The 27,826-nt window shown below is 38.4% G+C and overlaps 1 protein-coding gene across 1 annotated transcript in view; it reads left to right on the forward strand.

Annotated features, from left to right (window-relative positions):
- The window catches only part of SLC9A9 (solute carrier family 9 member A9), a 588,021-nt gene that overhangs the window by 37,504 nt on the left and 522,691 nt on the right, over positions 1-27,826 (forward strand). Inside the window, exons 3-4 of the mRNA XM_002759520.7 lie at positions 6,801-6,878; positions 8,580-8,656. Of these exons, the coding sequence (XP_002759566.1) occupies positions 6,801-6,878; positions 8,580-8,656 (155 nt within the window). The remainder of the gene's footprint in view (positions 1-6,800; positions 6,879-8,579; positions 8,657-27,826) is intronic.

Genomic DNA, 27,826 nt, shown 5'->3' on the forward strand with positions numbered 1-27,826 from the left:
TTTCAAATATGCATTGATATATTCTCAAAGAAGCCTCATAAAAATAGATCAATAATGGTGTTCCTGATACTCTTAGAAAGGAGTAAACTTAAAAGAAAAATTAAGATCTATCCTCAAATTTTGCACAGTTGTGTAACCTTTAGGAGTTTCTGACAATAGGGCAGTTTCTTCAAGTGATATAATTTGAATATACTTATTCAAATATTTTATTTTCTTTTGTAATAAATACAATGTGCTTACTAGATGTCAGGCAATACTTTGAGGGCTTTACAAATGTTAATTCATTTAATTCTTTTTTTTTTTTTTGAGACAGTTTCACTCTTGTTACCCAGGCTGGAGTGCAATGGCTCAATCTCGGCTCACTGCAACCTCTGCCTCCTGGGTTCAGGCAATTCTCCTGCCTCAGCCTCCTGAGTAGCTGGGATTACAGGCACACGCCACCATGCCCAGATAATTTTTTTTTGTATTTTTAGTAGAGATGGGGTTTCACCATGTTGACCAGGATGGTCTCGATCTCTTGACCTCGTGATCCACCTGCCTCGGCCTCCCAAAGTGTTGGGATTACAGGCGTGAGCCACCAATTCTTATATCCATCTTAGAATTAGGTACCAGACTATAATGTCCATTGTAAAGATGAGCAAACTGAAGGACAGAGAGGTTAAATAGCCGTCCAAGTCAATGACAGCTTAGGATTTGAATGCAGGAAGCTTGCCTCTGAGTGACCAGGCCCTTAAACACTACTCCAAGTAATTTATATAACAGAAGGAACCTACATCATGAAATAAAATGATTTGTTTTTCTCTTTAGTGCCTTAGTTTTTACATATTAAAAGACAGAGGGCCGGGCGCGGTGGCTCAAGCCTGTAATAAATACAATCTCTAGTGCCTCATACAGAGCAAGCTAGGCCTTAATAAACATTTGTTTAAAAAATGAGTGAAACAGGCCGGGCGCGGTGGCTCAAGCCTGTAATCCCAGCACTTTGGGAGGCTGAGGTGGGTGGATCACGAGGTCAAGAGATCGAGACCATCCTGGTCAACATGGTGAAACCCCGTCTCTACTCAAAATGCAAAAAAATTAGCTGGGCACGGTGGCGCGTGCCTGTAATCCCAGCTACTCAGGAGGCTGAGGCAGGAGAATTGCCTGAACCCAGGGGGCGGAGGTTGCGGTGAACCGAGATCGCGCCATTGCACTCCAGACTGGGTAATAAGAGCGAAACTCCGTCTCAAAAAAAGACAGAGATCAGTGAGGTAAAAATAGAATCAAAACATTGATACTTCTCTCTAAAATATAATTACAAGCAGCTGTGTGCAATGACTCATGCCTGTAATCCCAGTACTTTGGGAGGCCGAGGCAGGCAGATCATGAGGTCAAGAGATCATGACCATCCTGGCCAACATGGTGAAACCTTGTTTCTACTAAAAATACAAAAATTAGCTGGGTGTGGTAGCGCATGCCTATGATCTCACCTACTCAGAAGGCTGAGGCAGGAGAATGGCTTGAACCCGGAAGGGGGAGGTTTCAGTGAGCCAAGATCGTGCCACTGCACTCCAGCCTGGCAACAGAGTAAAACTCCATCTCAAAAAAAAAAAGAAAAAAAAACAATAATTAAAAGCTTTGTACACCAAAAGTCAAATGTATCCACAGCCCAGAATCAATTATAAAACACAAAAAGTAGAATTAGATTGATTTTCTGAAAATTAATTAATGTAATACATTGGTTTTAAATACAGGATGAGCAGATCATCATTTTTAGCTTCTGTGTTAATTGTTGCAGTCCAAAAAAAATTTTTATTCAGGTTTCTGAATGAGTCAGAGTAACAAAAGAAATGACTGGAGTTTAATCATGTCTGATTCATAAAGTAAGTAATATAATTTTTCTAGACATGTAGAATATGTGATAGTGAGAGAAACCAACATTTAATGAACAGCTACGATTTAGTAGGCATTTAACCTTAGGCTTTCTTACTTCATAAGCAAAAAAACCTTAGAAGTGATTTATCCCTTTCCTATTCCTATTGTTTATCCCCAACACCTAACTTGTTGACTGCTCATTCCCTCTCCCGAGTACACTTGGGTACTGCCTTCTCTCCCCAGCTCCAGGCCACCATCCTCTCTCATCAGGATTCTGCAGCAGCCACTCAAGTGATTTTCTTAAAGCATCAATTAGATGTGCTCTCATCCTTGCCCAGCACTTTACAGCACCTTCTCCATTTAGGATCACCTCCCAGTACTGCCCAATTCCACCTTGGTCTTCTTCATCCCCGTCTCCGCATGCTGTGGCTTTTGCCTACTCTAGCCAGTCCCTCTGGCCTTTGGGTTTCTGAATATACACAGCTGTTTTGTTTTTCTTTCTTTTCTTTCTTTGTTACGTATGTGTGTATTATTTATTTATTTATTTAATTTGAGACAGAGTCTCACTCTGTTGTTCAGGCTGGAGTGCAATGGCGTGATCTCAGTGCACTGCAACCTTTGCCTCCCAGATTCAAGCAATTCTCCTGCCTCAGGCTCCCTAGTAGCTGAGATTACAGGCACCCACCACCATGCCTGGCTAATTTTTGTATTTTTAGTAGAGACAGGATTTCACCATGTTGGCCAGGCTAGTCTCTAACTCCTGACCTCAAGTGATCCACCCTCCTTGGCTTCCCAAAGTGCTGGGATTACAGGCATGAGCCATTGTGCCCGGCCTACACTCAGCTGTTTTCTATCTCAAATATCCGTGCATGTTATGCTCTGCCTGGGATCCTCTTTCCTCTACTCATCTCCTGTTTGGTCCCTTTTCTGCCTTTGAATATCAGCTCAAATTTCACTTCCTTGGAGAGCCCTCCCTGGGCACCCCACCTAAACTCTATCCCTTAATGTTATTCTCTGTCTCAGCCCCTTGGTCATTTCCCCAGAGTACTTACTACAACTCAGAAAGATTCTTGGTCAGTTTAGTTAGGAGGTAAGCAGATAGGTAGCTTAATCTGTCTTTACAACCAGTAGGAAAGCTCCAGAGGGCTGGAACTTTGGTTCCCCACTGTGCTTCTGGTGTCTGATGAAGGGCCTGGCCCAGAGAGATTCTTTATGACTATTTTGCAAAAAAAAAGAATTTTCCCATTTGATAGGATCTGCTCATTTTTAGAAAACGACCCTGAGGTAAATTGTCGAAAGTCACAGAATGAACAACCTAGTTTGTTTACAACTCTGATCACAAAAATTCCCCCAACGAAAGTAAAATGTAGGCAGAGTAAAACTTCAGTGATTTGTGATATTAGAATACGGGGGGACTTTCCCTGTTTCTCAGGTTGCAGTATGTGATGAGCATTCAGTTATGCATTATTTAATGAAGATGATATGTTATGGGAAATGTGTCATTAAATGATTTCCTTGTATGAAATCATAGTGTTCTTACCTAAGCCTAAATGGTCTAGCCTATAACACACTTAGGCTATATGGTCTAGCCTATTGCTCCTAGGTTGCAAACCTGTACAACATGGTATTTTCCTGAATACTGCAGGCTGTTGTAATGAAATGGTATTTGTGTATCTAAACATAAAAAAGGTACAAAACAAGGTGATATAATATTATGGGATCTCTGTCACTTATGCCATTTATTGTGACTAAAATGTTGTTATGTGGCACATGATTGTGTAAAAGAAATATAGGCGGGCTTTGGAGACCAAATCCTGGGTCTACAATCCCAGCTCCATCATTTAGTAGCTGCCTGTGCTTGACAAGTCAAAACCTCTCTAAGCATCAGTTTTCTCCTCTGTAAAATTGATTTATTCACCATTTGATTCCCAATGTCTGGAATGAATGACTTCATGACCACACCAGTGAAATGGATGAATTCTTCCCTGTCCCTTTTCCTGTGGGGACTGAATGAAATGCCATGCCATGCGTAAAACATCCAGTGATGTGCCTGGGGCAGAATAGGCACTGGCTAAAAAAGCATGTCTTCCTTCCTCCTAGCCAACCTCTCTTTTTCTGAGGTATTTGATCATAGGTAGTATGCTGTCTCTCATATATGATCTTGGTTTTGGATAAGCCAAGGAAAGGTTTGAGAGAGTTGAGGGATGCTTTTACACTGAGATCTTCCCCAGCACCCTCTCCATTCAATTAAGAAGCTGAAAAATGTATTCAGCCCCTGTCAGGTAATAAACTAGTTGGTATGTGGAGAAACAAATAAATATAAGGACGTGCTCTTAGCTGAAGAAGTTCACCTCTGATTAGGAACAACTAGAGTAATATGGGTAAAGCAGTTATCAAGACAAGAAGGCATGGGGCCATTGCTGATCAAGAGCAGGGCAAGCTAGGACAAATTCTATCATGCTCCCTCTTTCTTTATGTAGAGAATCATGCTAAATGATCAAAGACGACTGTATAGGGCACTAAATGAGAAATCTTGCCACAACGTCCTTTCCTCCAGAAGGAAGAATTTGTGTGGACTCCAGGGCCCATACCTGCTGGGTCAAGGAATTGTCACCTACCCAAAATCAGCCAATCTATAGTCATGCAATTGCCAGGGGACCCCTAGGCCTGATATGAATAGATGGGCTAAGCCCATCACAGCCCACTTCTCATGAGTTTGAATCATGATAAACTGACATCAGGGGATCTAGAAAGGCAAAAGATACCGTAAGAGCAAAGCCAGGCAGGGAGCTGAGAATGTGGCAGAGGGCTCAGGGTCAAGGACAGGACCATAGCTGACCTGCCTGAAGGCTTGTAGGAGGTGTCAAGAAAACTTGTAGGTGGTATCAAAAGGTGCCTAAATAGGTTTGTGAGAGGGAACCAGGCTGAGTTAGGTGGCTTCAACTTCCTCTACCTTCCCGTTTCCAAACGTGAATTAAATGAGCAAAGTTGAAGCACCAGTTAAGGAAGGGCGAAGGGAGGCTCTGACAACACTAACCAAGCCAGAGTAAAACATGAAACCAAGAGAGGCTTTTAAATGTTTTTAGTGGTGAAGGCATCCATCCCCTCAAGCATCTATTATTTCTTTGTGCTACACATATTCCAATCATACTCTTTTAGTTTTTTGACTTTTTTTTCTTGAGATAGAATCTCGCCTGCTCTGTCACCTGGGCTGGAGTGCAGTGGCTCTACCTCAGCTCACTGCAACCTCTGCCTCTGGGGTTCAAGCAATTCTCATGCCTCAGCCTCCCGAGTATGTGGGATTACAGGTGCCCACCACCATGCCCAGCTAATTTTTTGTATTTTAGTAGAAATGGGGTTTCTCCATGTTGGCCAGGCTGGTCTCAAACTCCTGACCTCATGATCCGCCTGCCTCAGCCTCCCAAAGTGCTGGGATTACAGGCTTGAGCCACCGTGCCCGGCCAGTTATTTTTAAATGTATAGTAAGTTACTGTTGACTGTAATCACCTTGTTGTGGTATCAAATACTAGATCTTATCCATTCTATTTAACTATGTTTTGTACCCATTCACAATCCCAACTTGTCCCCCACCCACCCCCACCCCATAATACCCTTCCCAGCCTCTGGTAACCATCATTCTCCTCTTTCCCTCCATGAGTTCACTTGTTTTAATTTTTAGCTACAGAAATGAGTGAAAAATGCAAAGTTTGTCTTTGGCTTTTTAAAATTGTTATTTAAACAATCCTTACCTGTGATGTCAGTATACTTCATACTATTTTAATACATTTGACTTTCAAAAGTAAGGCTTTTTTTTTTCCAATTGAGCAAATGTACATTGAGCAATGTGCTAGGCACTAGCAGAAGAGAAGGTAGTGCCGACTAAGACATCACTGTGATCCTCAATACGATCTCAGTGTAATGAGAGAAACAGTCAAACACAAACCAGTAATTTCAAAGTACATGATGAAACACAGATGCCACGAGAGAGGGCCAAAGTGCTGAAAAAGCACGGAACAGACAGAGGCCGGTTGGGAACTGCGAATCAGGCAGATATCACAGGGAAGTAACTTTTGAGAGGCAGCTTGAGAGATGAGTAAGAATTCAGGCTTAAAAGGGGAAGAAAATTGTAAGTTAGTGTTGTGAAACCCATGCATTTGATTTTGATGAGTAATCCAATCGTGAGAAGCCCTTAGTGATAAAATAATGAATGCCTGTGGAGGGGGGGCGAGGGGCGGGGAGAATAGGGAGGGAAAAGAATAAAGGATAAAGAGAAGGAGAGAAATAAGAGAATAAGTCCAAGAAAGTTTTAGAGATCAAGTGAGTTTTTATTTTCAGATTACCCAGCAAAGAGCAGATAGATATTGGATTCAAGAATTTCCAACTGATTTCACTGTACTGCATACAAGTTATACTTGCTTTATGGCCAAGTTTATTTTAACATTTAAGTAAAACCCAGTAAACAAGGACTAGAAAAATCAATTTTCAATTTCAAGTGTGTTTTTCCATGTAGTCTGGAAAGTGTTTTAAATTTTGGAATGGAAAAAAATAAAGTGAAGATCCAATTTCCAAAAAACTTTAGATGATAAATCCTTGTCAAAAGTAAAAAAAAATTATATATATATACATATATATAATAAAAATATGTTAAAATATGAAGAAGGGATAATTAATTTCAATAAAGGACATTTTCCTCCAGAGGGATTTCATTGAGTTTTTTTGTTGTTGTTAACTATAATGTGGAAGTATGTCGATTTTACATTTAGAATTTAGTTATACTGTATTTATGAATTTCCAAATTTGCATTTTTTCTACCTCCATCTCTGCAAAGTTAATAGTTAGCATGCCTCATACAGGCTTAGGAAAGGCAACCATAACTGTTTTTTGAAACATATTTTTTTAATGACCTGAAGGAGCATGATTCTAACTATACTTTTTTTCCTTTCTGGCAGATGACATTTGATCCAGAAATCTTCTTCAATGTTTTACTGCCACCAATTATATTTCATGCAGGATATAGTCTAAAGAAGGTAAATATATAGTGATCATCTTCTTCTTTTATCATTAAGTAGAGACCAGCACTAATGAGAAACAGTTATTTTGATAGGCTTCTGTATTCGGTAAGAGTATCTTTATCTTACATTTGTGTTATAGTTTCAAACCTGACATGCTTAGAATTCTAGAATCCTTCTAAATCTATTCTGTCCAATACAGGCTGCTGGCCACAGGTTGCTATTGAGCTCTTGAAATGCAACTTGTCTGAATCGAGATGTTCATTAAGTATAAAATATGCACTGGATTTTAAAGACTGTATTTATGAAAAGAATGTAAAATATCTCCAGAATGTTTTATATCAATTTCATGTAGAAACGTTAGTATTCTGGATAGATTGGATTAAACAAAATATCAAAACATGTTTCACCTTTTAAAAGCATTTTAATATAGCTACTAGAAAATTTAAAATAATTTAAATGTGTGACTTGCATTATATTCCTATCGGACAGCACTATTCTGGATGATTGTAACCAAAGACTTTGCTTATTAATTAACTTTGTTTATTCTTTAAAGTGAAAATTCAAGGATGCTGTTGATGCTCATAGAGAGGGAAGTCCAGTTTTGCAGTTTCTATGCACTTGTCTAACAATACTTAAGCACAGCCTGACTATGCTCATTTTGTACATTAGTGATTCATATAATTGGTTAAGTGCTGGCATCCTCTGAGCCACAGAATGAGGCTCCAGCCTACATGGTTTTTGAGATATGGAGGTGATATAGTTGCTCTTCTGCTGCTCAGCTCCCCTTCTAGGGGATTCCTGGGGCTTCCCTCCCTTTGAACAGTCATCTTCAGCAGCCTGGCAGCTTGTTCACTACAGACCTGATTTTCCTGTGTGTACTCCAGGCTCTCTCTTGCTGTCAGGTCTGGCTACTGAGATCCCACTGAAAAAACTGGAACTGAGTTTTCCCTAAGCAAGCAGTTGAAAAAATTTAGAAGGTTGGATTTGTTCAGGTCACCCTTCCTCATTCCCAGTCCCAATACTAAGCATCATTTTGTGGCTGACTCATTAAAATAAAGTGAATTGTTGTAGGTTTGGGGGATTTGTTTTGTTTTGTTTTTGAGATAGGGTCTCCCTCTGTTGCCCAGGCCTCAGTACAATGGCACAATTATGGCTCACAGCAGCCTCAACCTCCTGTACTCAAATGATCCTCCTTCCTTCAGTCTCCCAAATTGTTGGAATTACAGGCGTGAGCAACCCCACCCAGGCTGTTGTCGATTTTTAAAGTTTAGTTTTAACACGTTCAGAAGACATAAAAGAGAAGTCAGAGATCCAGCAAAATCAAAAGGCAACTTAAATCTCTTAGACTAGTATTTTTTAAATGCTAAAGGAGTTGCATTTTCAACAAAACTTCATGAAAACTGTCTTCCATTATTGCAGTGAGTCCAGCATAGACATTGCCCTATTCCCTCCTTCCCTCTCAGGTCCAACTAGTTCTGGGAGTTGCCTCTCTCATCCCTACCTACTCATTTTCCAGTAGGTTTTCCCCCCTGCTTCTTGCCTTTCCCCCCAGTCCTTTGCAATGATAATCAGTTAAGTCTCTATTAGCACAATAAGGCCAGGAATGAGGCTCTAAAACCAAAATTTGCCTGTGAAATGCATACACTTATTTTTATTTTCTGTTGCATTAGGAAAAATTTTGATGTACTCTATTAAATATCTTTTTTTTCTTTCCAGCGACACTTTTTTCAAAACTTAGGATCTATTTTAACATATGCCTTCTTGGGAACTGCCATCTCCTGCATTGTCATAGGGTAAGTGACATTTGGAGCTCAAGTTGCAGGTGACCGTGGGGTCTGTGATCTGTGTGAGGGATCTCATACTTCTGGGATTCTTGCTGGCTGGGAAAATTGTCTATTTTTTTTTTTTAGCATATCACATGTTGTTACATTTTTCTGACTTAATTCTGAGGCTTCTGACAAACACAAGGCTTCAAATCAAAGCAAACTAGAGGATTGCTGGGTCTTTCTCTGTGAGTTCCAGACTTCTGATGTAGGGAATGTGGATTACTTGCCTTGAGTTATGTGAAGCACATTGCCTGCTTCTTTTAGTTTGAATAATGCAGATATGCTCACTGCATTCTTTTTCATATGTTCTGAGGGACCTTACCTGTATTTGGCAGGGGTGTAAAAGTAACTATGCCAAGGGTTTTCTTCCTAAAGGAAAGTTTACTAGACAGCAGTCTGAAACAGATGTGTCCAAATGTCAACAGAGTTGCTTAATACTGGGATAGTTTTCAGTTAATGCCCTGTAGATTGCAGACTCTTTTTTTTTTTTTCATTATATTTTCTTGATTATGCTACTGTGCCCTGAGTCAAACTTTACATACTTTGGCTTGCAGCTCATCATAAATCAAAATGTGGTCCCAAATGGTGAAGGCAATCCGTCCGCTGATAATCCCATCCAATACATTAAAGCTCCACTGGGGAAAAAAAAGTTCAGTTACTATGACTGATGATGCAGATATCTTCAATTGTCTGATACAGTCAATCTACCCTTGATTTTATAACTGCCTACAGCTGTTATAACCCGACACAAGAAACTGATGCTAAACTTACACAACTGTTCATGCCTCCACTCCTTCTCTTATGGAGTTTCTAGTGTGTGTCAATTGAAGGCCAAGGAGGTGTCAGGTGGTGTCTTTACTTGTGTCTGTCAGCAGAGGGATTTTGTGTTGAATGTACTGCTAAATTTCTGTTGAGTTTTGCCTAGGACAAGTCAGGCTATGTTATATAAAAATATTCAGCATTGTTTAAAACAGTGAGAAAATTTAAGATTTTAGCACCTCAAAAGGGAGGTTTGCAAGTGTACAAATGGATGAGGGAGCTCCATTAAATCTGGACACTTAAGTGGTCTTTAGACTATGAGTGACCTGGGAGACCCAGGGTGCTTGATCCTTCTCAAAGCATGTTCTAGGAGGGCTTGTCTGTTCTGTGAGTATGCAATAGCTAACTATTCACATTTCTAAACTTGGCAGGGGCCTAAGAGATCTATGTAACTAAAGCCTCTCATTCTGAAGATGAGACACCTTGAATAGTTAAATAATTGGCTCAATCTTACCATCTCTGAGGATCAGGGCCATGGTCAAGACAGAACTCAGAACTTCCGCTTCTGACCCAGCAGGTCTTCACCCCGTCTTCCCCTAGCAATTTCTCTTGAATTCTTAAACGTCCCTATACATAGTTTCTACACATTGAGAGAGGGTTCTGGGTCATGTGAGCTCACAACAAATGTGCCTTGGTTTATAGCAAAGATTTATTTTAGTGGTTCTATAATACGGGTGACAAATTTATAATGGATCCAGATTCTAAACCCTCGGACAATGCTGCCGAATTGTAGAATAGTGAGTTTTTATTATTACCTCGTTTCTTTGGTATGACTGGTTTTAAGTGTATTTAAGTGCATTTATTTATATAATATGCTTTCACTATCATGAAAAATCTTAATTCTTTCTTAGATCTTTCAATATCCTGTTTGAAAAAAGCACCAATATATACTGTGTGTGTTTCTGTGTGTGTGTGTGTGTGTGTGTGTGTATTATATGTAATTGCCTTTATTTAAAATATATCAATTTAAGAGATCCAATGATTTTCATTCACTGGAGTTGAGAACCTATTTTGATTTGTTTTAAGACAAGATTTTAAATTGTTGGTTGTCCAACAACTTGTAATGGAAAATGATTTGAACAAAAGAGTAATCCTAACAAAAATCTTAGTTTTTAGTTTGAACTGGGTGTAATCTGAGCAACAAAAACTTGTAGATACTTTCTTATTGTGGGTCATTAAAGCACAAAAGGGATAGATAGCTTAAACATTTTAGGAGCTTATCTAGTGAGGTAAGGAAAATCATTGAAATGTTTTAGCTTGAAGATGAAAAGTCAGATTCATACTTTAGGAAGGTCATTTTGGTGGCCGTGTGAAGGAGAAATTTTAAAGTGGGTACTATTTAAGAGATAATTTCCGTGGGCCAGGTTAGAAATGATAAGGGTCTGGACTCAGGCGTGACAGAAAAGGTAAATGTGGAGTCATTAGCTTGGTGAAATCTTGGGAGAGTATGACATCACCCAGGGCAAGTATATGAAGTGAGAAGGAAAGAGATCTAGAGAACACCACTATTTTGAAGAAAGGGAAGAGACACTCACAAGGCAGTAAAGCGTATTGGACTCCCAAAACAGGTAGAAAACCAACAGGGCATTTGTTCTGGAAGACAAAGGAAGAAGAAAAGGGAGGGTCCACAGAACCTAACACAGGAGAGGTCAAATGGAATGGGAATTGTGGTACCACTGGATTTGACCCCTAGGAGGTAATGGGTGACTTTACACTTGTCTTGTGGGCAAAAATGAGGGAAAAGTATTGGCAAGTCCAATTGTTTGGGGATCCATATAACAAGAAACAAGAATTTACTTTTATGCTGTCAGTCTCCATATATAATTTCGGAACTTCTGAGGAAGAGGAAACATGGTTAAATTCAGATCAAACTGACACTTTCATAACTTGGTAACTTCCATTATATTAGTTACAATCAAACTGCAGAAAATGACTGGCTATATTTTTCTTATAAATAAATGGTGATAAGAACAACAACAGTTTATGGAGTTCTTGATACATATCGTGCCTTTTTAAAAAGCACTTTGCATGGGTTATCCAATTAATCCTCAAAATCATCCTATTAAGGAGATACTATTTGTTACTCTCATCTAACACATGAAACCACTGAGGTTTAAAAAGAGTAACACAGTGGTAAGTAATAGAGCTGGAATTAGTAACTAAATCATTTGGGTCCAGAGTCAAATTCTTTATGCCAAAAACCTGCTTTACTTACCTTTGTTGAATATTAGCACCAAAAACAAAGAAATTGTATAAATCAATCAGTATTTACCAGCATACCACATTTCATCACTATCCCGGTAGGAGTTCTCGTGGACATGGGAAATTTTTATTTGGGAAATCCATCCAAAAAGAATTCACATTTTTGAGGGATGCCTTAGTTTATGTAGATATATTCAAACTTGCATGAAATGGGCAGGGGGAGGGATTCAGAATAGAAATTAGATCCAACTCTTTGAGAATAATTTCATAAAGGAAGTGGATCCTGGGCAGTCATTTAATGGAGAAGGATAAAGAAGTCAGATTTTCCATGCCGTTAAGTGCATTAGTCCTGGTGGGTGCAGGGAACATCGTGCAAGGTTCCAGAATGGAGAATAGGCTTCATGCAGCAGTGCCAGAGATTGTGGGAATGAAAATGCTAGTCAGCTGATGAAAGGCCATGAAGCCCAGCATCCGATATGTATAAGAATGTGAAGGCCATGGAGAGAGATTGTGGAACATGAATGAAACTCAACTAGTGGACTGTGATCTTCTGTAGCTAAGCACTATTGGTTTTAGCTGGACTCAGATGCTTTATGGGAACGGAGATCATTGGGTTTATTTGCATGAATGAGTTTTTAAAGTTTTATTAATTTCTTATCATTTCAGAAATTAGATGTAAACCATTTTTCATATCGCATGGGAAAGTTTAACAATATTCCTTCTGGTAAAAAACGTCGAAGAAACGTTTTTTATTTCAGTGATGGATTGTTGTGAAAGAATTCACCTACCTTGTCTAGTACCCTCTCCCATTTTATCAATTGAGAAGTAGTATATTACACCCATCTCTTTCTAAAAAGAAAATTCTATGTGTTTGAAATCTTTCTCTAGTCATGGTCTCCATCTTGGGGAACTAGTCTCTGATCTTTGACTCTGTGTCTCCACGCTATGCACCACGCCGATATGTCACAATGACAGCCTTGCAGAAGCTCACTGTCAGCACATACATTTTGTTCTAAGAACTCATCAGTATCTACAAAATGCTTCTTTTTAAAGAGCAATAAAAATTATATTCTTTTAGTTTCGCTGTTAATGAGGAATTAAAACAAAATCCACAGTTTCAAAGATACGTGAAGAAATGGACAGTGGTCTAAATGATCAGGAATGAAGAATTAATTTTAAGAATAGCTCATTTAAAAAAATTCTTTCCTTGTGCCAGACACTGACTTATGCTTTTACATGTATTATCTCGTTTTATCTTATACTACCCGTATGAGGTGAAGACTGTTATTATCTTTGTTTTACATATGAAGACACTGCAGCTGAGACTCATCCAAGGTTATACAGTAAGTGGTAGTAAATTCAGAGCCAGTCTGACTCTAGAACACATACTCTTAGAATGTGCTTGTCCTCCTCCTCCTCCTAAAATGACACTTCATGTGTCCTGCAGTATTTTATAATCAGTAATAATATCTGTCTGACAAACCAAGACCTCAATAATTTCAGATTCTTGTATTTATCATTATGGTTGGAAATTACAAAAAATCTAAATATTTCAGAATTAGCTATGAATATAATTACAAACAGGAAATTAAACTTCTCTTTTCTTACTGAAGGTGATTGGAGGGATGGTATGAATCCATTTTACTTGCTTAATATATTAGTCCATTCTCACACTGCAGTGAAGAAATACCCAAGACTGGGTAATTTATAAAGAAAAAAGATTTAATTGACTCACACTTCCACATGGCTGGGCAGGCCTCAGGAAACTTACAATCATGACAGAAGGCACCTCTTCACAGGGCGGTAAGAGAGAGAATGAGAGCGGAGTGGGGAAATGCCACTTACAGCTTACCATCATGAGAACAGCATGGGATACCACCCGCATGACCTAATCACCTCCCACAAGGTCCCTACCCCAACATATGAGGATTATAATTCTGATTACTATTCAACATGAGATTTTGGGTAGGGATGCAGCCAAACCATATCAGCTAGAACTCAGGAAACCATCGATTTATAAAAGTGAGGTTGTTTACATTATTCATATGAAGATTCCTGAAGAGTATTGACTTCTCATTGGGCTTCTTCAATATACACACCATAGAACTGTGCCTGACACCTCTGCCCATCTGTCCATGAGGCATAGGGGTGAGGGGGCCTTGTGGATGCTCTCCCTCCGCTCTCTTGTGCCATTGTGGATGCTCAACTGGGGACCTTAAGATCTAAGTGCCCTTGGAACATGTGGAATAGCTCTGTTGCTCTGGAGTTGCTCTGTTCTTAACTAGGATAGATATGGTGAGTCTCGGTAGTCCCAAAATGCTGACTGTGAAAACTGGGTGACGGGACATGTTTGCTAGTCTAGAACCCAAACCTGAGGATGTGTCCTTCATAGATGAAGGCCAGTCTGTACCTCAGTGCCTTACTTAAGTTCTAACCCTGGAAACAGAATGATTTAGAACAAGGTTTCTAACCCAGGGAAGAGATACCCTCAGAAGTTACGTAGAAGGACTTCAAGGAAGCAGAGAATTTTTCATGGGAAAGAGTCTCCCTAGATTCTACCAGTTCATCAGATTTTCTAGGGAGCTGCAAAAGCACAGACACAGCATGTTTCTCAGGAGCCTGGGTGAAGAGTCAGGACAATGAGAATTCTGCATATCTCCTTGTTTAGCTAGAACTAAAGGCTTCTCTAGGTTACACTCAGGGTGGCCATAAAGTATGGAGATATGCATGCTACGATTTTACCATGTGCTGTGAGGTAATAACAATAACTGTTTATTATGCACCTATCTGTGTTGCCAGACTTGGTGGCCATCCTGTATACACACCTCATAGTGGATATGCTGAGTTTTAGGGTCTACAGATGAATTTATTTCTTTCAAAATATGCCAAATTGCTTTCCAAAGTACTGGTATCATTTTCCCTCTTAATTTTGCCAATCTAGTAAGTATGAAATAAAATTTTATTGTTTTCTTCATTTGTGTTTCCATTGTTAATACAGTTGTTTATATTTTCCTATGATACCTTTTCAAGCTTTTTGTCCATTTTTCTATTGAGTTTTTTTGTCATGCTTTCATGAATTTTCCAGAGTTCTTTATATGTTCTTTATATCAAGCTATACTCATTTATTTTGCAAATATTTTTCTTAGTTTGTCTCTTGTACTTTTACTTCATACATGATGTCTTTTTTTTTTTTTTTTTTTTTTTTGAGATGGTGTCTCACTATGTCGCCTAGGCTGGAGTGCAATGGCATGATATCAGCTCACTGCAAACTCCACTGCCCCGGTTCAAGTGATTCTCCTGCCTCAGTTTCCCAAGTAGCTGGGGTTTACAGGCATCTGCCACCTCACTCAGCTAATTTTTGTTTATTTGTTTGTTTGTTTGTTTGGAGATGAAGTCTTCTTCTGTTACCCAGGCTGGAGTACAATGGCATGATCTGGGCTCACTGCAACCTCTGCCTCCAGGGTTCAAGCGATTCTCCTGCCTCAGCCTTCTGAGTAGCTAGGACTACAGGCACGCGCCACCACACCCAGCTAATTTTTATGTTTTCAGTAGAGACAGGGTTTCGCCATTTTGGCCAGGCTGGTCTCGAACTCCTGACCTCAGGTGATCCATCCACCTCGACCTTTCAAAGTGCTGGGATTACAGGTATGAGCCACTGCATCCGGCCCATATATGATATCTTTAGTGAACAGAAGTTCTTGATTTTAATGTAGTCAAATTTATAAATATTTTTTTGTGAGGTTGGAATTTTTGTATTTCTTTTAATATGTCCTCCCCACCCCAAAGTCAGAAAGATATCTCTTCTAAAGTGTTTTAAAGTTGTGCCCTTCACAGTGAATTCATTTCCTCGAACTGATTTTTGTATATGATGCCAAGTTAACATCCAATTAATTATTTTTCCTCCAATGGATAACTAATTACACTAATACCACTTATTGTCTAGCCCTGTCTTTTCCCAGGATCTATAACACCTCTTCTATAATATATTGTGGTATCTGTTTCTAGACTTTTAATTTTATTTTATTGGTTTATAATCTATTGCACCAATACCACACTTTCAATTATTTTAACTTTGTAATAAGTCTATATCTTGTGGGGTAAGATACAGAGGATCTTCTTCAGGAGTGCCTTGTCTGTTATTACTGTATTTCTTTACTGTTTCATATAAATTTACTCCAATGTATATGTATATATTTACATTTATAAATATATTCTTATAAAATTTGTTTATATTTGTATACCTTATAACTCTATTATTTCTAAGTATTTTTCTTGGGGACCCACTTGCATATGAGCCCTAGGAGACATGTGTAAGGATATTTGTAGCAACACTATTCACAATAGTAAAAACTTGGAAACATTCAGATTCTATTAACAGAATAGACAAATAAATTCACATAAAATAATATGACACAGCAGTGAAAAATAGTGAAACAGAGTCATCTAGGATGACATAGATAAATTTCAAAACAATGTAAAATAAATCAAGTCTGGTAATATCATATGTAATATGATATCTTTTCAAAATGTTCACAGATGAGCTGATTAAACAGTTTTCTTTCAGCATGTGAGCATGTATGGAGGTGTGAAGGGATATGTGCATGTATGTGGTAAATGAGGGAATTAAAACAAAATTCAGGGGTATGATTATTTCCAAGGGAGAGGCAAAAGAATGGAATGAAAAGAAACAAATAAAGATAAGTGATTGATAATATTCTGGCTCATGGGTTGGAGTGTGTTTCTAGGTATTCAAAATATTATTGCAATTTATAACTGTATATCTTCTGTATATTCTCTTGCATGTATCAATTATATTAAAAAGGAAATAAGAAACAACAAGTGAAAGGAGCTATTGAGTAGATTTATAAAACTCTGATTATGCTGCTTACTTCCATTTCTGGGAAACTCTGATTCTTCTATTGTTTTTGCCTGTGTGCTTTAATCAGAACAACTCGGGTTGGCAGGCAGCAGCAGAGAGGGAAAAGTGCCAAGAGTGATATTGCCAGTTTTCCTGGGTCAGTTCTTATCGACTGCAGAGCCACCATATTTTCATTCTCTTTTCCCAGCTGTCTTCGCCTTCTCTCTTGTTTTTCCCCTCTCCCTTCCATTCTCTCCAAACCATGTCTTCCTCACTGCCCCTGGAGCCCACGTCTGGGCTGCTGCTCTCTGTGATTCTGTTTTCAGCCACTGCAAAACAACAGAGCTTAGGGAGGCTGTGTTGAGTCAGACTGGAAGACCCCATACCTCCTCTGTGCATTAATTCACTCTCTGGATTCTGAGTGGGCACAGTAATTGCTGTCAGTGGTGTCAAAGAGAAAAGTAAATATACTGCTGCCCTGACACAGCAAAATAAGAAAAAATAATCTCTAATCTGTCAAGTACAGCCTGAGCTGCTTAGCAGTGTGGTTTCTCATATGCATATCACAGCATGCTCGTGCTGTATTTCTGGCAGCAGAGAGTGGAGTACTGGGAAAAAGAAACAAAAGGTAGAATGGAGAGGACTGTGGAGAACATCAGAGATACAGTTTAGAGGTGGGAGAGGTGAAGCCATCACAGCTGCCTGAGCCCATGCATCATTCAGCCCTTAGCTGTCTATTGCAGCCTTGAAGATGCTGCAATAAGAATAATGGCACAGGGGAGAGAAAATGAAGCAATTCCCGAGGGAATCAAAAGGGGAAAAAATACTAACCCCAAATTAGGAAATGTTGAAAAATGATCTGTAAGATTGTTGTGTAAAAAAGGAAAATGCCTAATAACATAAGAAAAATGTGTAAGAATAATTGAAGAGTACTCTATTCTAAAGGAGAATTTATCTGAGAAGTCTTATTATTAAACAACCTATTCTAAGGATTCCAAAAGTGGTATTCCTTTTAAATAACATATTAAAATCTTGGAATTACTCAGCTCACCTTTATTCTTCAGTATCCTCAAACACAGTCAGATTTTTTTCTTGATTTGACCAAAATCTGATGGATTTTGCTCCAACCAAGTTACAGTAAATGTGACTCTGCTTCTACACACACATCAACTCCATTCAGATAAAAGGTAAAAAAAAAAAATTAGGAGTATATCAGTTATCTGTTTCTATGTCTCAAACTACCCCCAAAATGTAATGACTTAAGACTGCAGTTGTTTCATTAGCTCACAACTCTGTGGCTCAACAATTTAGTTTGGGCTCAGCTGGGCAGTTCTGTAATTCTCATTTGAGGTCACCCATGAGACCACAGTCATCCAATTCCTTGACTGGGATGGATGGTCTAAGATGAGTTTAGTCACTTGTCTGGTGGTTGATTCTGACTGCTGGCTGATTGTTCTGGGGGTGGGGGCACAGGTGGGATTGTTCATCTTTAACCCATGTAGCTTCTCATTCCCTGGTGTTTCTTCATTTGGTGCTCACAAGCCAGCATTCCAAGATAGTGGGGACCAAAAAGCAAGGCCTCTTGAGGTCCAGTCTCAGAAGCCAGACGACATGGCTCTCACTGCCTTATATTGGTCGAGTTATCACAAGGGCAGCTGAGATTCAATACATAGGGAAGTAGACTCCACCTCTTGCTGGGAAGAGTAATAATGGCACATTGCAAAAGGGTAGGCATACAGGGAGGAGAAGGATTATTGTAGCTGTATTATTTCAGGTTGCTATAACAAAGTACCAGAGACTGGTGGCTTGTAAACAATAGCTATTTATTTCTCACAGCTCTGGAGTCTAGAAGTCCTAGATCAGGATGCTGGGATGGTAATGTTCTGATGAGGGCCCTCTTTGCAATTACAGATGAACAGCTTCTAGTATACCTTCATGTGGTGGAAAGTAGGTGAGAGAGCCGGACACTAATCTCATTCATGAGGGCTTATAACGTAATGACCTCCCAAAGTCCCTACCTCCTATTACCATCAGCTTGGGTGTTAGGCTATCAATATAATAATTTAGGGGTGATATAAGCATTTATTTGATTACATTAGCCATCTTTGCAAATAATCTACCTTAAGAAGGGACTATAAAATATCTTCAGAGATATCAAGGTAAGAGCTTGCACTAGAAAATATGACTCAGGACTGGGCACACTGGCTCACACCTGTAATCCCATCACTTTGGGAGGCTGAGGAAGGTGGATCACTTGAGCCCAGGGGTCTGAGACCAGCCTGGGCAACATGGTAAAACCTCCTCTCTCAAAAGAAAAAAATTAAAAATTTTTAAGAAAAGAAAATAAGACTCAGAATCTGATATGAAAGCTGTAGCTACAGAAAGTAAAACATGGCAGAGAATCAGGTTGATCATAGAAGGGCTAACTCACTGGCCTCTTCTATTAGACTCCTGACTTCCAGAGCCAGTATATAGTGAATTCCTCCCCTTTTGACTAAAGTGGTGAATTAAGAACTATTTTATAATGTTCTTTGTTTGGGTAAAAAACTTGTGTGGGAAAACACATAAACCTAAAAGAAAGGGAGCTAGAGAACATGACTCACTACATTTTCATGCTACCAAAACAAAGGGTATTCATGGAAATTTGACCCCCACTCAGCTGGAATGGGGAATTATGGGAAAGTTTTATTTAAGTTGATCACTTCAGTTGATCTTATTACCACCAGTGATGCAGAGAATGTGGAGCTGTGGCCATATTAGCTGTAATTGCAGCAACATCTCTGCCGAGGGACTCTCTTCTGTGGCTGCATTGTTCTTATTAAGGACAATTATGTGAAGTCTGGTTTGCACCTATGTGTGTCTGGCTGGTGCTGGTGCTTTGGAAAAGGATGGAGCTTTAGGGATGATGGAAGCTTGATACTGGCATCTTAATCACTTTTCTTAAACAATTGAAGAGAGATAAGTTTAAGGATCAATGCCATATAGCCTTTATTACACCTTTCCTGGGCCTTGGAGAGTAAGTTAAAAATGAAAATTCATGAATCTTTCAGCAAACTATAGACTGCAATATTACCAAAACTGTCTAACATAACTGTTTCTTCTCTCTATTCTCTTTTCCTTTCCACTCCCAGGAGTAAATCGTATTCTGAATTTTATTACAGTTTTTTGATGTGCTTTAGAGATTTATGAAAATACTGTTATATTCTGTGTTACTAAGCCATTTTCATTTTTCCTCATTTGTGATTTTTATGATTCATCCATGTTATAGTTTTAGCTGTAGTTCATCCACTTTAGGTTGATAATATACAAATGTGTGAATATTCCATAGTTTACCTCTTGTCCTATTGATAAGTCAGTAAGTGCTGTGCCAGGGTAGGACACAGGGGGCTAGGAGCGGCTTCTGGGGAAATGATTCCTAATCCGAGACCTTAAGTTTATTTCAAAAAGAGGGAACCAGGCAAAGACATGAGAGAATGCATCCAGGGAGAGGGAAGGCACGTGGAAGGGCAGCAGCAGGTAGAGCCTCAGTGATGACTGCTGTTCCAGGAGGCCAGAGCAGGAGTAGGAGGGAGCAGGAGGTAAAGACGGAGTGGAGGGCTGCGTCGGCTCAGTCTTTGAGTCCTGTGTTCTGCAGTTCGGACTTCTAAAACACATGTCCTCTGTTCATTTATTACTCTGCAGGTTGTAGGATGCTAAACAGAGGATATACACTTTTAACAGTCGTTCTGACCAGACTATGCAAGTGGATGTAAGGTAGCCAAGGCAGGAATCAAAATAACAGGACGTTATGAAAGTTCGAACCTGGATGCTACTCAGTTGGATCTGAGAGCTGTTTGAATGATGGAACTGACAGAATATGGCTATGGATCAGATTTAGAGCAATTAAGGCCTCATGGGCAACTATCAGTTTTCTGGCTTCAGCCATAAGTTCATTCTGGCTTTGATCATCAAATATATCACAATTTGGGCCTCATGTACTATTTATTTCCATCCTTTTCTATGTTCCCTACTAGGCTTAGTCTCTTAGTTATCATTTCTTTGCTTTTAATGAGTAACTTTTAATTGCCAAATGAATCAATGAATTCACATAAAGATTTGAAAATACGTATCTTTTCACTGACAAAGAGATAGTAGGCCTAACAAAAGTGGCAAGAACTAGCACTTTAGGTGCATTTTTAAGTGTACTTGGCCTTACACTGACCAGTCTGCATTCATTATCTCATTTAATCTTCACAATAAATAGTAGAGATATATAGTTCTTATACCCTTTTTATAAGTGAGAAGACTGAGGCTCAGATTGCTTAGGCAACTTTTCCAAAGTGTGGCTGCCTCCAGAGCTTGTAAGCTAAACGTACTCTTGCCATTTGAATTGCAGCCTTGGACCAACAGCATCAGCGGCACCAGGAGCCTGTTAGAAATGCAGTTTTGAGCCTCACCCTAGAACTCCGGAATCTTTATCTGCATATATTAACAAGTGTCTTAGGTGATTCTTAGGCACACTAAAATTTGCCATCCTGCACTCCCAACCTAGTGGAGAGATTTAATACCTTACTTAGGATTTAGTACAGACACACTGTAGGAATGAAGATAATTTTAACCAGCATTTAATCCATATTACCCCAGCATCATTGAAACTCAACCAAATCAATTAATTATATAACTCATATCCACAAGATTTATATGGCTGTGTCTGTGCACATATCTGGGTGAAATATTGTATGTGAATCATGTAAAAGATAATTGGTAGAATACTGTTAGTTAGGCACTTAGAACCATCACAGTGAGAAATGTCCAGTGTTCTGGTCTAAGGATTTTAGCGCTTCAGGTGTGGGAGGTGTTCAACCTGATTTAGCAATTACACTCTAATGTCATTGAAATGAAATGGCCCCAATAAAAGAATAGGAGTCAATCTTAACCACAGCTCTGTGATGGTTTATTGCTCTATTTCACCCTTACTTACTAATTCCCACTGCATAAGAGGTAGCTGTAAAGAAAGTTTCCAAAAGGCAAGCTGCATTATCAACAGAATCTTGAACATGAATGATGGCATCATTGCCTTATATTGATGAACACTTGTAATCTTGAAGGTCATTGCTACTAGATGATATAGATGCCTACAATCTTTATTTTCATGTAATTCTTGGCTATTTGCCCTGGGGTTGCATATCTTTCCATAAAAATGTGTGATTTCAGCCGGGCGCGGTGGCTCAAGCCTGTAATCCCAGCACTTTGGGAGGCTGAGGCGGGTGGATCACGAGGTCAAGAGATCGAGACCATCCTGGTCAACACGGTGAAACCCCGTCTCTACTAAAATACAAAGAAAAATTAGCTGGGCATGGTGGCGCGTGCCTGTAATCCCAGCTACTCAGGAGGCTGAGGCAGGAGAATTGCCTGAACCCGGGAGGCAGAGGTTGTAGTGAGCTGAGATCGTGCCATTGCACTCCAGGCTGGGTAACAAGAGTGAAACTCCGTCTCAAAAAAAAAAAAGTGTGATTTCAACACCTTTAAGAATTTGTTCTCATTTTACTGGATTTTTCTTGGAACCTCTGTTGCAGTGGTTTGTGAAGTAGCTTACTCAATGTTTTCTCCAGCTTGTCATGGATATTATATCACCTCTTCAAATAAGTTCTGCAACCTATGAGAAATATTGGCTATAATGATAAAAATCGTTTGCACTTATTAAGCATTTACTTTGTGCCAGCCACTACTGTGCCCTTGACATGCACTGAGTTCATTTACTCCCCTAACTCCTCATTTAAAGATTTTTATCGTCAAGAGAATAGGTATTTATTTCTATAATAAAAATTTCCCCAATTTCTTTTATTGAAACAATTTACCAACTTTTCATTAGAATATTAAAGAGGTTAGCAAGGTATTTTATAGGTGTTTTTATTTCTAGAAGAGACTCTTGCAGAATATTTTGTTAATTTACATTTGAAACTTAGCATTCTTAAGCAAGAAGGTACAATGCAAAGGATGAACCCTGATGTAAACTGTGGGCTTTAATTAGTAATAATGTACCAATAGTGGCTTATAAATTGTAACACATGTACCACACTAATTAATGCAAGATGTTAATAATAGAGGAAATGCAGTGTGGGAGGATATGGGGACATATTTTTAATACTTTTTGCTTAATTTCATACATGGGGAACATATTTTGAGCACTTTCTGCTTAATTTCTCTGTAGGCCTAAAATAACTAAAAAATGTAAAGTATGTTAATTTAAAAAGGAGTTTCCATATTATTGACAGCAAATAGTATATACCAGATTTTCCTATGGCCCTAGACGGTTCTCAGTTCCTCTCTGAATCTAGGACTCTGTTTACTTGGCCTGTTTCAGTGGCAGCACCTTGGTTGACCAGTTATTCCTAACACTGTAGAAGGCAGACACTAGACAGTCATTGGGAAACTTTCCCTTTGTTTAACATCATATATATGGTGGCTCCCTTTCCAATCCCTTAGAATATGTGCTATGAGGACAATGCTTTCTTAACTGCCCATATTTAACCTTATTTCCTCCATTTTTCGTAATGGATATTAGCCTTGTTGGGGTTTGTTTTTCCTTGTTAAGTGTCCAAACTACACTATAAACAAAACAATGATGGGATAAAAGCTTTTCATGAGTGATCCTTTTGTATCATCAATCCTCAATTGACTGTAATTCAATAATTCTATTCCTGAAGCTAATTTTCTCCATGGTTATGATCATAATATCTTCATTATACTTTTTGGTTGCATATAATATTGCCAATATCTTCTTCCTTCCAAATGCTAACCATCATGTCATCTCCTGTTACTAATTGGTTCTTTCTATCTGGTCTTATATGCTGTTTGTTTCTAGTTTACATGTGTCTAGTTTCTCCTATTGGTTTTGTATAATTTGACATTCCTTTGCTGGGATCTTCTCTACCCAGGCAAATCTATGGCTTCCAACCTATGTAGACAAATTGCTTACATGATTGGGAAGGTGTTACTTTTAATTTACGGCAAAAAGCTATCTATTCTAGGTTACAAATTTAAGGCCTCCACAGAAATCAATAAACTGATTATTTTACAGGTTATCTACTGAGCACCACAGGGCTAAATACAATTCCAGCCTTATCCCAGCACAGAGAAATTGGGGGTGTGGGAAAAGGTAAACATTATCCTCTAAAAGTACAGAGTAAATGGAAACTCATTTGTAAGAATTTTAAGTATTTCTTGTGGATGGCACATGCTTTAGGAAATAATTTCACTTCAAGACCTTACTGCATACATAGGAAGTCTACACTAATGTCAGAAATACGGGCAAAATATATGAGTTTCAGAGCTTTTTGGCCTCTTCACAATGTGTTTTCACATAGCTCACCATATTTGCATTTCACAACTATGTGAGATAGGCAGGGGCAGGAATCATCGTACTTTATGCATTTTAAAACTGAGGATTAGGCTGAGTGCGGTGGCTCACGCCTGTAATCCCAGCCCTTTGGGAGGCCAAAGCTGATGGATCACCCGACGTCAGGAGTTCGAGAACAGCCTGACCAACGTGGTGAAACCCTGACTCTACTAAAAATACAAAAATTAGCTGGGCATGGTAGTGCATGCCTATAATCCTAGCTACTCTGGAGGCTGAGGCAGGAGGATTGCTTGAACCCGGGAAGAGGAGGTTTCAGTAAGCTGAGATCCTGTCACTGCACTCCAGTCTGCACAACAGAGCGAAACTGTGTCTCAAAAAACAAAAAACAAAAAAACTGAGGATTAAAGAAGTTAAATTACTTTTTCAAATACTATTAGTTAATGTTTGTCAAATGGAAAAGAGTATCTATTTATTCTAATTCTTAGATCTCTTCAAATGCTTTTCATACTTGGTTAGGAGGCCTACCCCTGCCTTGAAACTGACTGTCCTGTTAATCAGTCAAAACAACAATAAAATCTGACTTATGGTAGATGTGATAGATAATAACAGGATAATATATAATTTTTAACATAGATTATTTCAATTGCCCATTCATCCAGCTGGGATACAAAGCTTCCCCGTAAGCAAGATCCAGAAATTATTATAAATCCAGTAAAATTGTTTAGGACGCTAGAGCTGTAACTTCTTGTTATTGAAAGAATCTAACATTGGTAAATAGCGCTCTGTTCACAGAAGTTTGGAGCACTGAATTTTCTAGAGAAAATTACATACACAGACATGCAAGTCGACCAGCATTATTAACTCACTCAATTGCAGCCCAAATTATACTTTTCAGGAACTGGGCCTCTAATCTTTTCTTAGACTCAACTGATCTATTACTTCCATTGACGTGCAGTGTACCTTGGTGACTTCCAATGACTAACTTTTTGTAAGGAAATTGGTTTTCCTGTTGGAAAGAAAGGTACATAAATCTCCCCAAAGGTTTTTCTCTTTTCCTTCTAAATTTAACTAATGTTTCCCTATATCTGATTAGGAAAATACCGCTACTTTTAAAGGTGTTTTCTTACAGAGTTTCCAGATGATTTCTAACCCTCCTCTTTTCTCTTCCTCCTTGCCATCTAGTTGTATGAGATTACAAGGGACGTACTTAGGCATTGATACACAGTTCTGAAAACCATCACTGCTTTCATTCCCCCGGTATTAAAGGATTCCAGTATTCTCCATAGTAAAATTGTTGTGGGATATTTCTTTTAAAATTCCACAAAATAAATGAGACTTCAGTTAAAACTTGAGTAGTTAATAGCTATTTAGATAGTTGAAACATATTTTGAGTAGTGTTAATACATTTCAGACAATTTAGTTAGGAGCATACATCAAAGTTTTGTTACAGTCTTGCTATAAAGGGGAAAAGGCCATTAGTACAATCGTATTGATAGTATTGTCTGCAGACCGGTGCTGATCTGTGAGCTTGGTGCTACTGGATTGGGAGGAATAAGTACACAAACCGAGAATAAGCGTTTAAAAACATTCACAGTGATGGAAATAATTCTGTGTCTGTTAAATTTAATAATAAAAGATTTGGATTTATATCTTGTATAATGTAAAATGTCATTGATTCATCATCTCATTTTTTGCATTTTATAAATATATCAGTGACAATAGTTTGGAAATAATAATATTAGTGAATTAATGAATGGTCCTTCACCACAGAGAGTTTGAGAAACAGTGCTGAGAGAGGCCAGTTAAAAGATTTCCTCGTGGTAGGTGTATTTAGTATAGAAAAATAAAACGGTTAGAAAACCATTTTAGATTATGGCTTTAAAACGTTTAAAGTTCATTAAGTGGATCACTAGGTGGATAAGTAGTTACCTAGGTAAACAGTTTCTCAAAACAAATCTTAATTCTATTAAAGTGAATCAGAAAACTACTTAAACTTTTTTTAAGGGATGGCATTTTTTTCTATAGAAGCGAGTTTTTATTAAAAAAATGATTCTGACTCAGATAAACTTTGATCAAAATTTTATTTTACTGGAGTCAGGGAGAAGAGAGTTTGATACTTGGAATCTGGGTTACCTACATTTCTTCCGGTCTTAAACCTTCCATGTGGACTAAGTTTGTTTGAGGCAGCCAATCTTCGAGTAACTCTGATTGTCCAGTTTTAAATGAAAATGGCTAGTTTTCAGAAAAGGCCCAGTAAAATGGGGTTTCATACATAATCTCTATGATGGGTATCCCAACACCAGGCTGGTATTTCTGAAAGAGAATGGGGTCAGAGAAGAGGCCACAGAATGCCCTTTAGTGGCCCTATTTGTTTTCCTTAGGACCCAAATTAATGTATCTTTCACCAGATAGATATTCAGCTCCCAAATGTAAATTATTTGCCTCCCTAAAAGATGATTTTTATATTAAAAATATATTATAACATTCTCCTAATTGAGTTTGCAAAATTCCTACAATGAGAAGTGTTCAAAATTTACTATCTTTTAAAAATAAATATATGCAGAAATACATTCTTCTACATCAAAGCAATATTCCAACCATAATTATATGTGAAATACATTTATGTCAAAGGGGAAATAAAATAGTGCTTTAGAACATTACTTATGGCTGACAAGAATTCTGTTCTAGAAAAATAACCTGCCTTTACAGAGTCACCCTGATTTTTAAATTAACATCTACTCATATTTATGAATCTTTTTCATTTCATTAATTTTAATTTTAGTCATTTTCTCCAATTAGACAATTTATAAAAATCCTTCTCTGTACAGGGGGAGTTACAGTTATAAAAACAGCTTTTATTTTGAATGGCATATTGCCCACTCTTTCCCTTTCAAAAAAAAGGGGGAAAGACTATCAGAAATTATATTTCTTAGAATGAAAGAGTTGGTTTTATAGTGCATTAGAGTTTGTTTTTGTCACCTGCTTTGCTGTTTAGATTTAACATTTTTTCACTAGTCTGTCACTCCACTGTGTGAGTCCATTAAATCACTATCTAGAACATCACAGTACTAAGGGTGAATGTCCTTAACTAGCTTTGGTTTGAATAGATGAAGGAAAAATTCTATTATTGGCCTAAAGATTGAGGGCTGGGCGCGGTGGCTCAAGCCTGTAATCCCAGCACTTTGGGAGGCCAAGGCGGGTGAATCACGAGGTCAAGAGATCGAGACCATCCTGGTCAACGATGTGAAACCCGTCTCTACTAAAAATACAAAAATTACCTGGGCATGGTGGTACACGCCTGTAGTCCCAGCTACTTGGGAGGCTGAGGCAGGAGAATTGCTTGAACCCAGGAGGCGGAGGTTGCGGTGAGCCAAGATCGTGCCATTGCACTCCAGTCTGGGTAACAACAGCGAAACTCCGTCTAAAAAAAAAAAAAAAACTGAGAGTACTGTTAATAATGACCTTTATATCTATTCCCTTCTAGGAGTAGCAATAATACATATTTTGTTATTATATGTATTAACATCTTGTCAAACTGCCAATATTTTAATTAAATGCATTATTTGGAGAAAGCGGAAAACAGTCCAAAATTAGGCCAGAAAATTGTGGTATTTTTGACATAAAGAATATAGTTTTAAACTTTGAGGATGGTATATTTTATTTAGAACATGATTAAGATAAGAACATGAACATTTCTTAAATGTCTCAAGTATTTGCATATAACCCAGATTCATAGCACAAAAGAAATTTATACAGTTATCCCAGTGCTTTTTAACCATTAACACCCATGCAGAGTTGAAGCTAGATTTTAACGTGTGTTATCGTAAGTTTAAATTTCAAGATGGTTTCAAAGTTAACAATCCCTTTGCCTATTGGAAAGAAAAGTTGGAACTTAAAAAAAAAAAAAAGGTCTGTTCCA

The sequence above is a fragment of the Callithrix jacchus genome, chromosome 17 (assembly GCF_049354715.1).
Source record: "Callithrix jacchus isolate 240 chromosome 17, calJac240_pri, whole genome shotgun sequence".
NCBI lineage: Eukaryota > Metazoa > Chordata > Mammalia > Primates > Cebidae > Callithrix > Callithrix jacchus.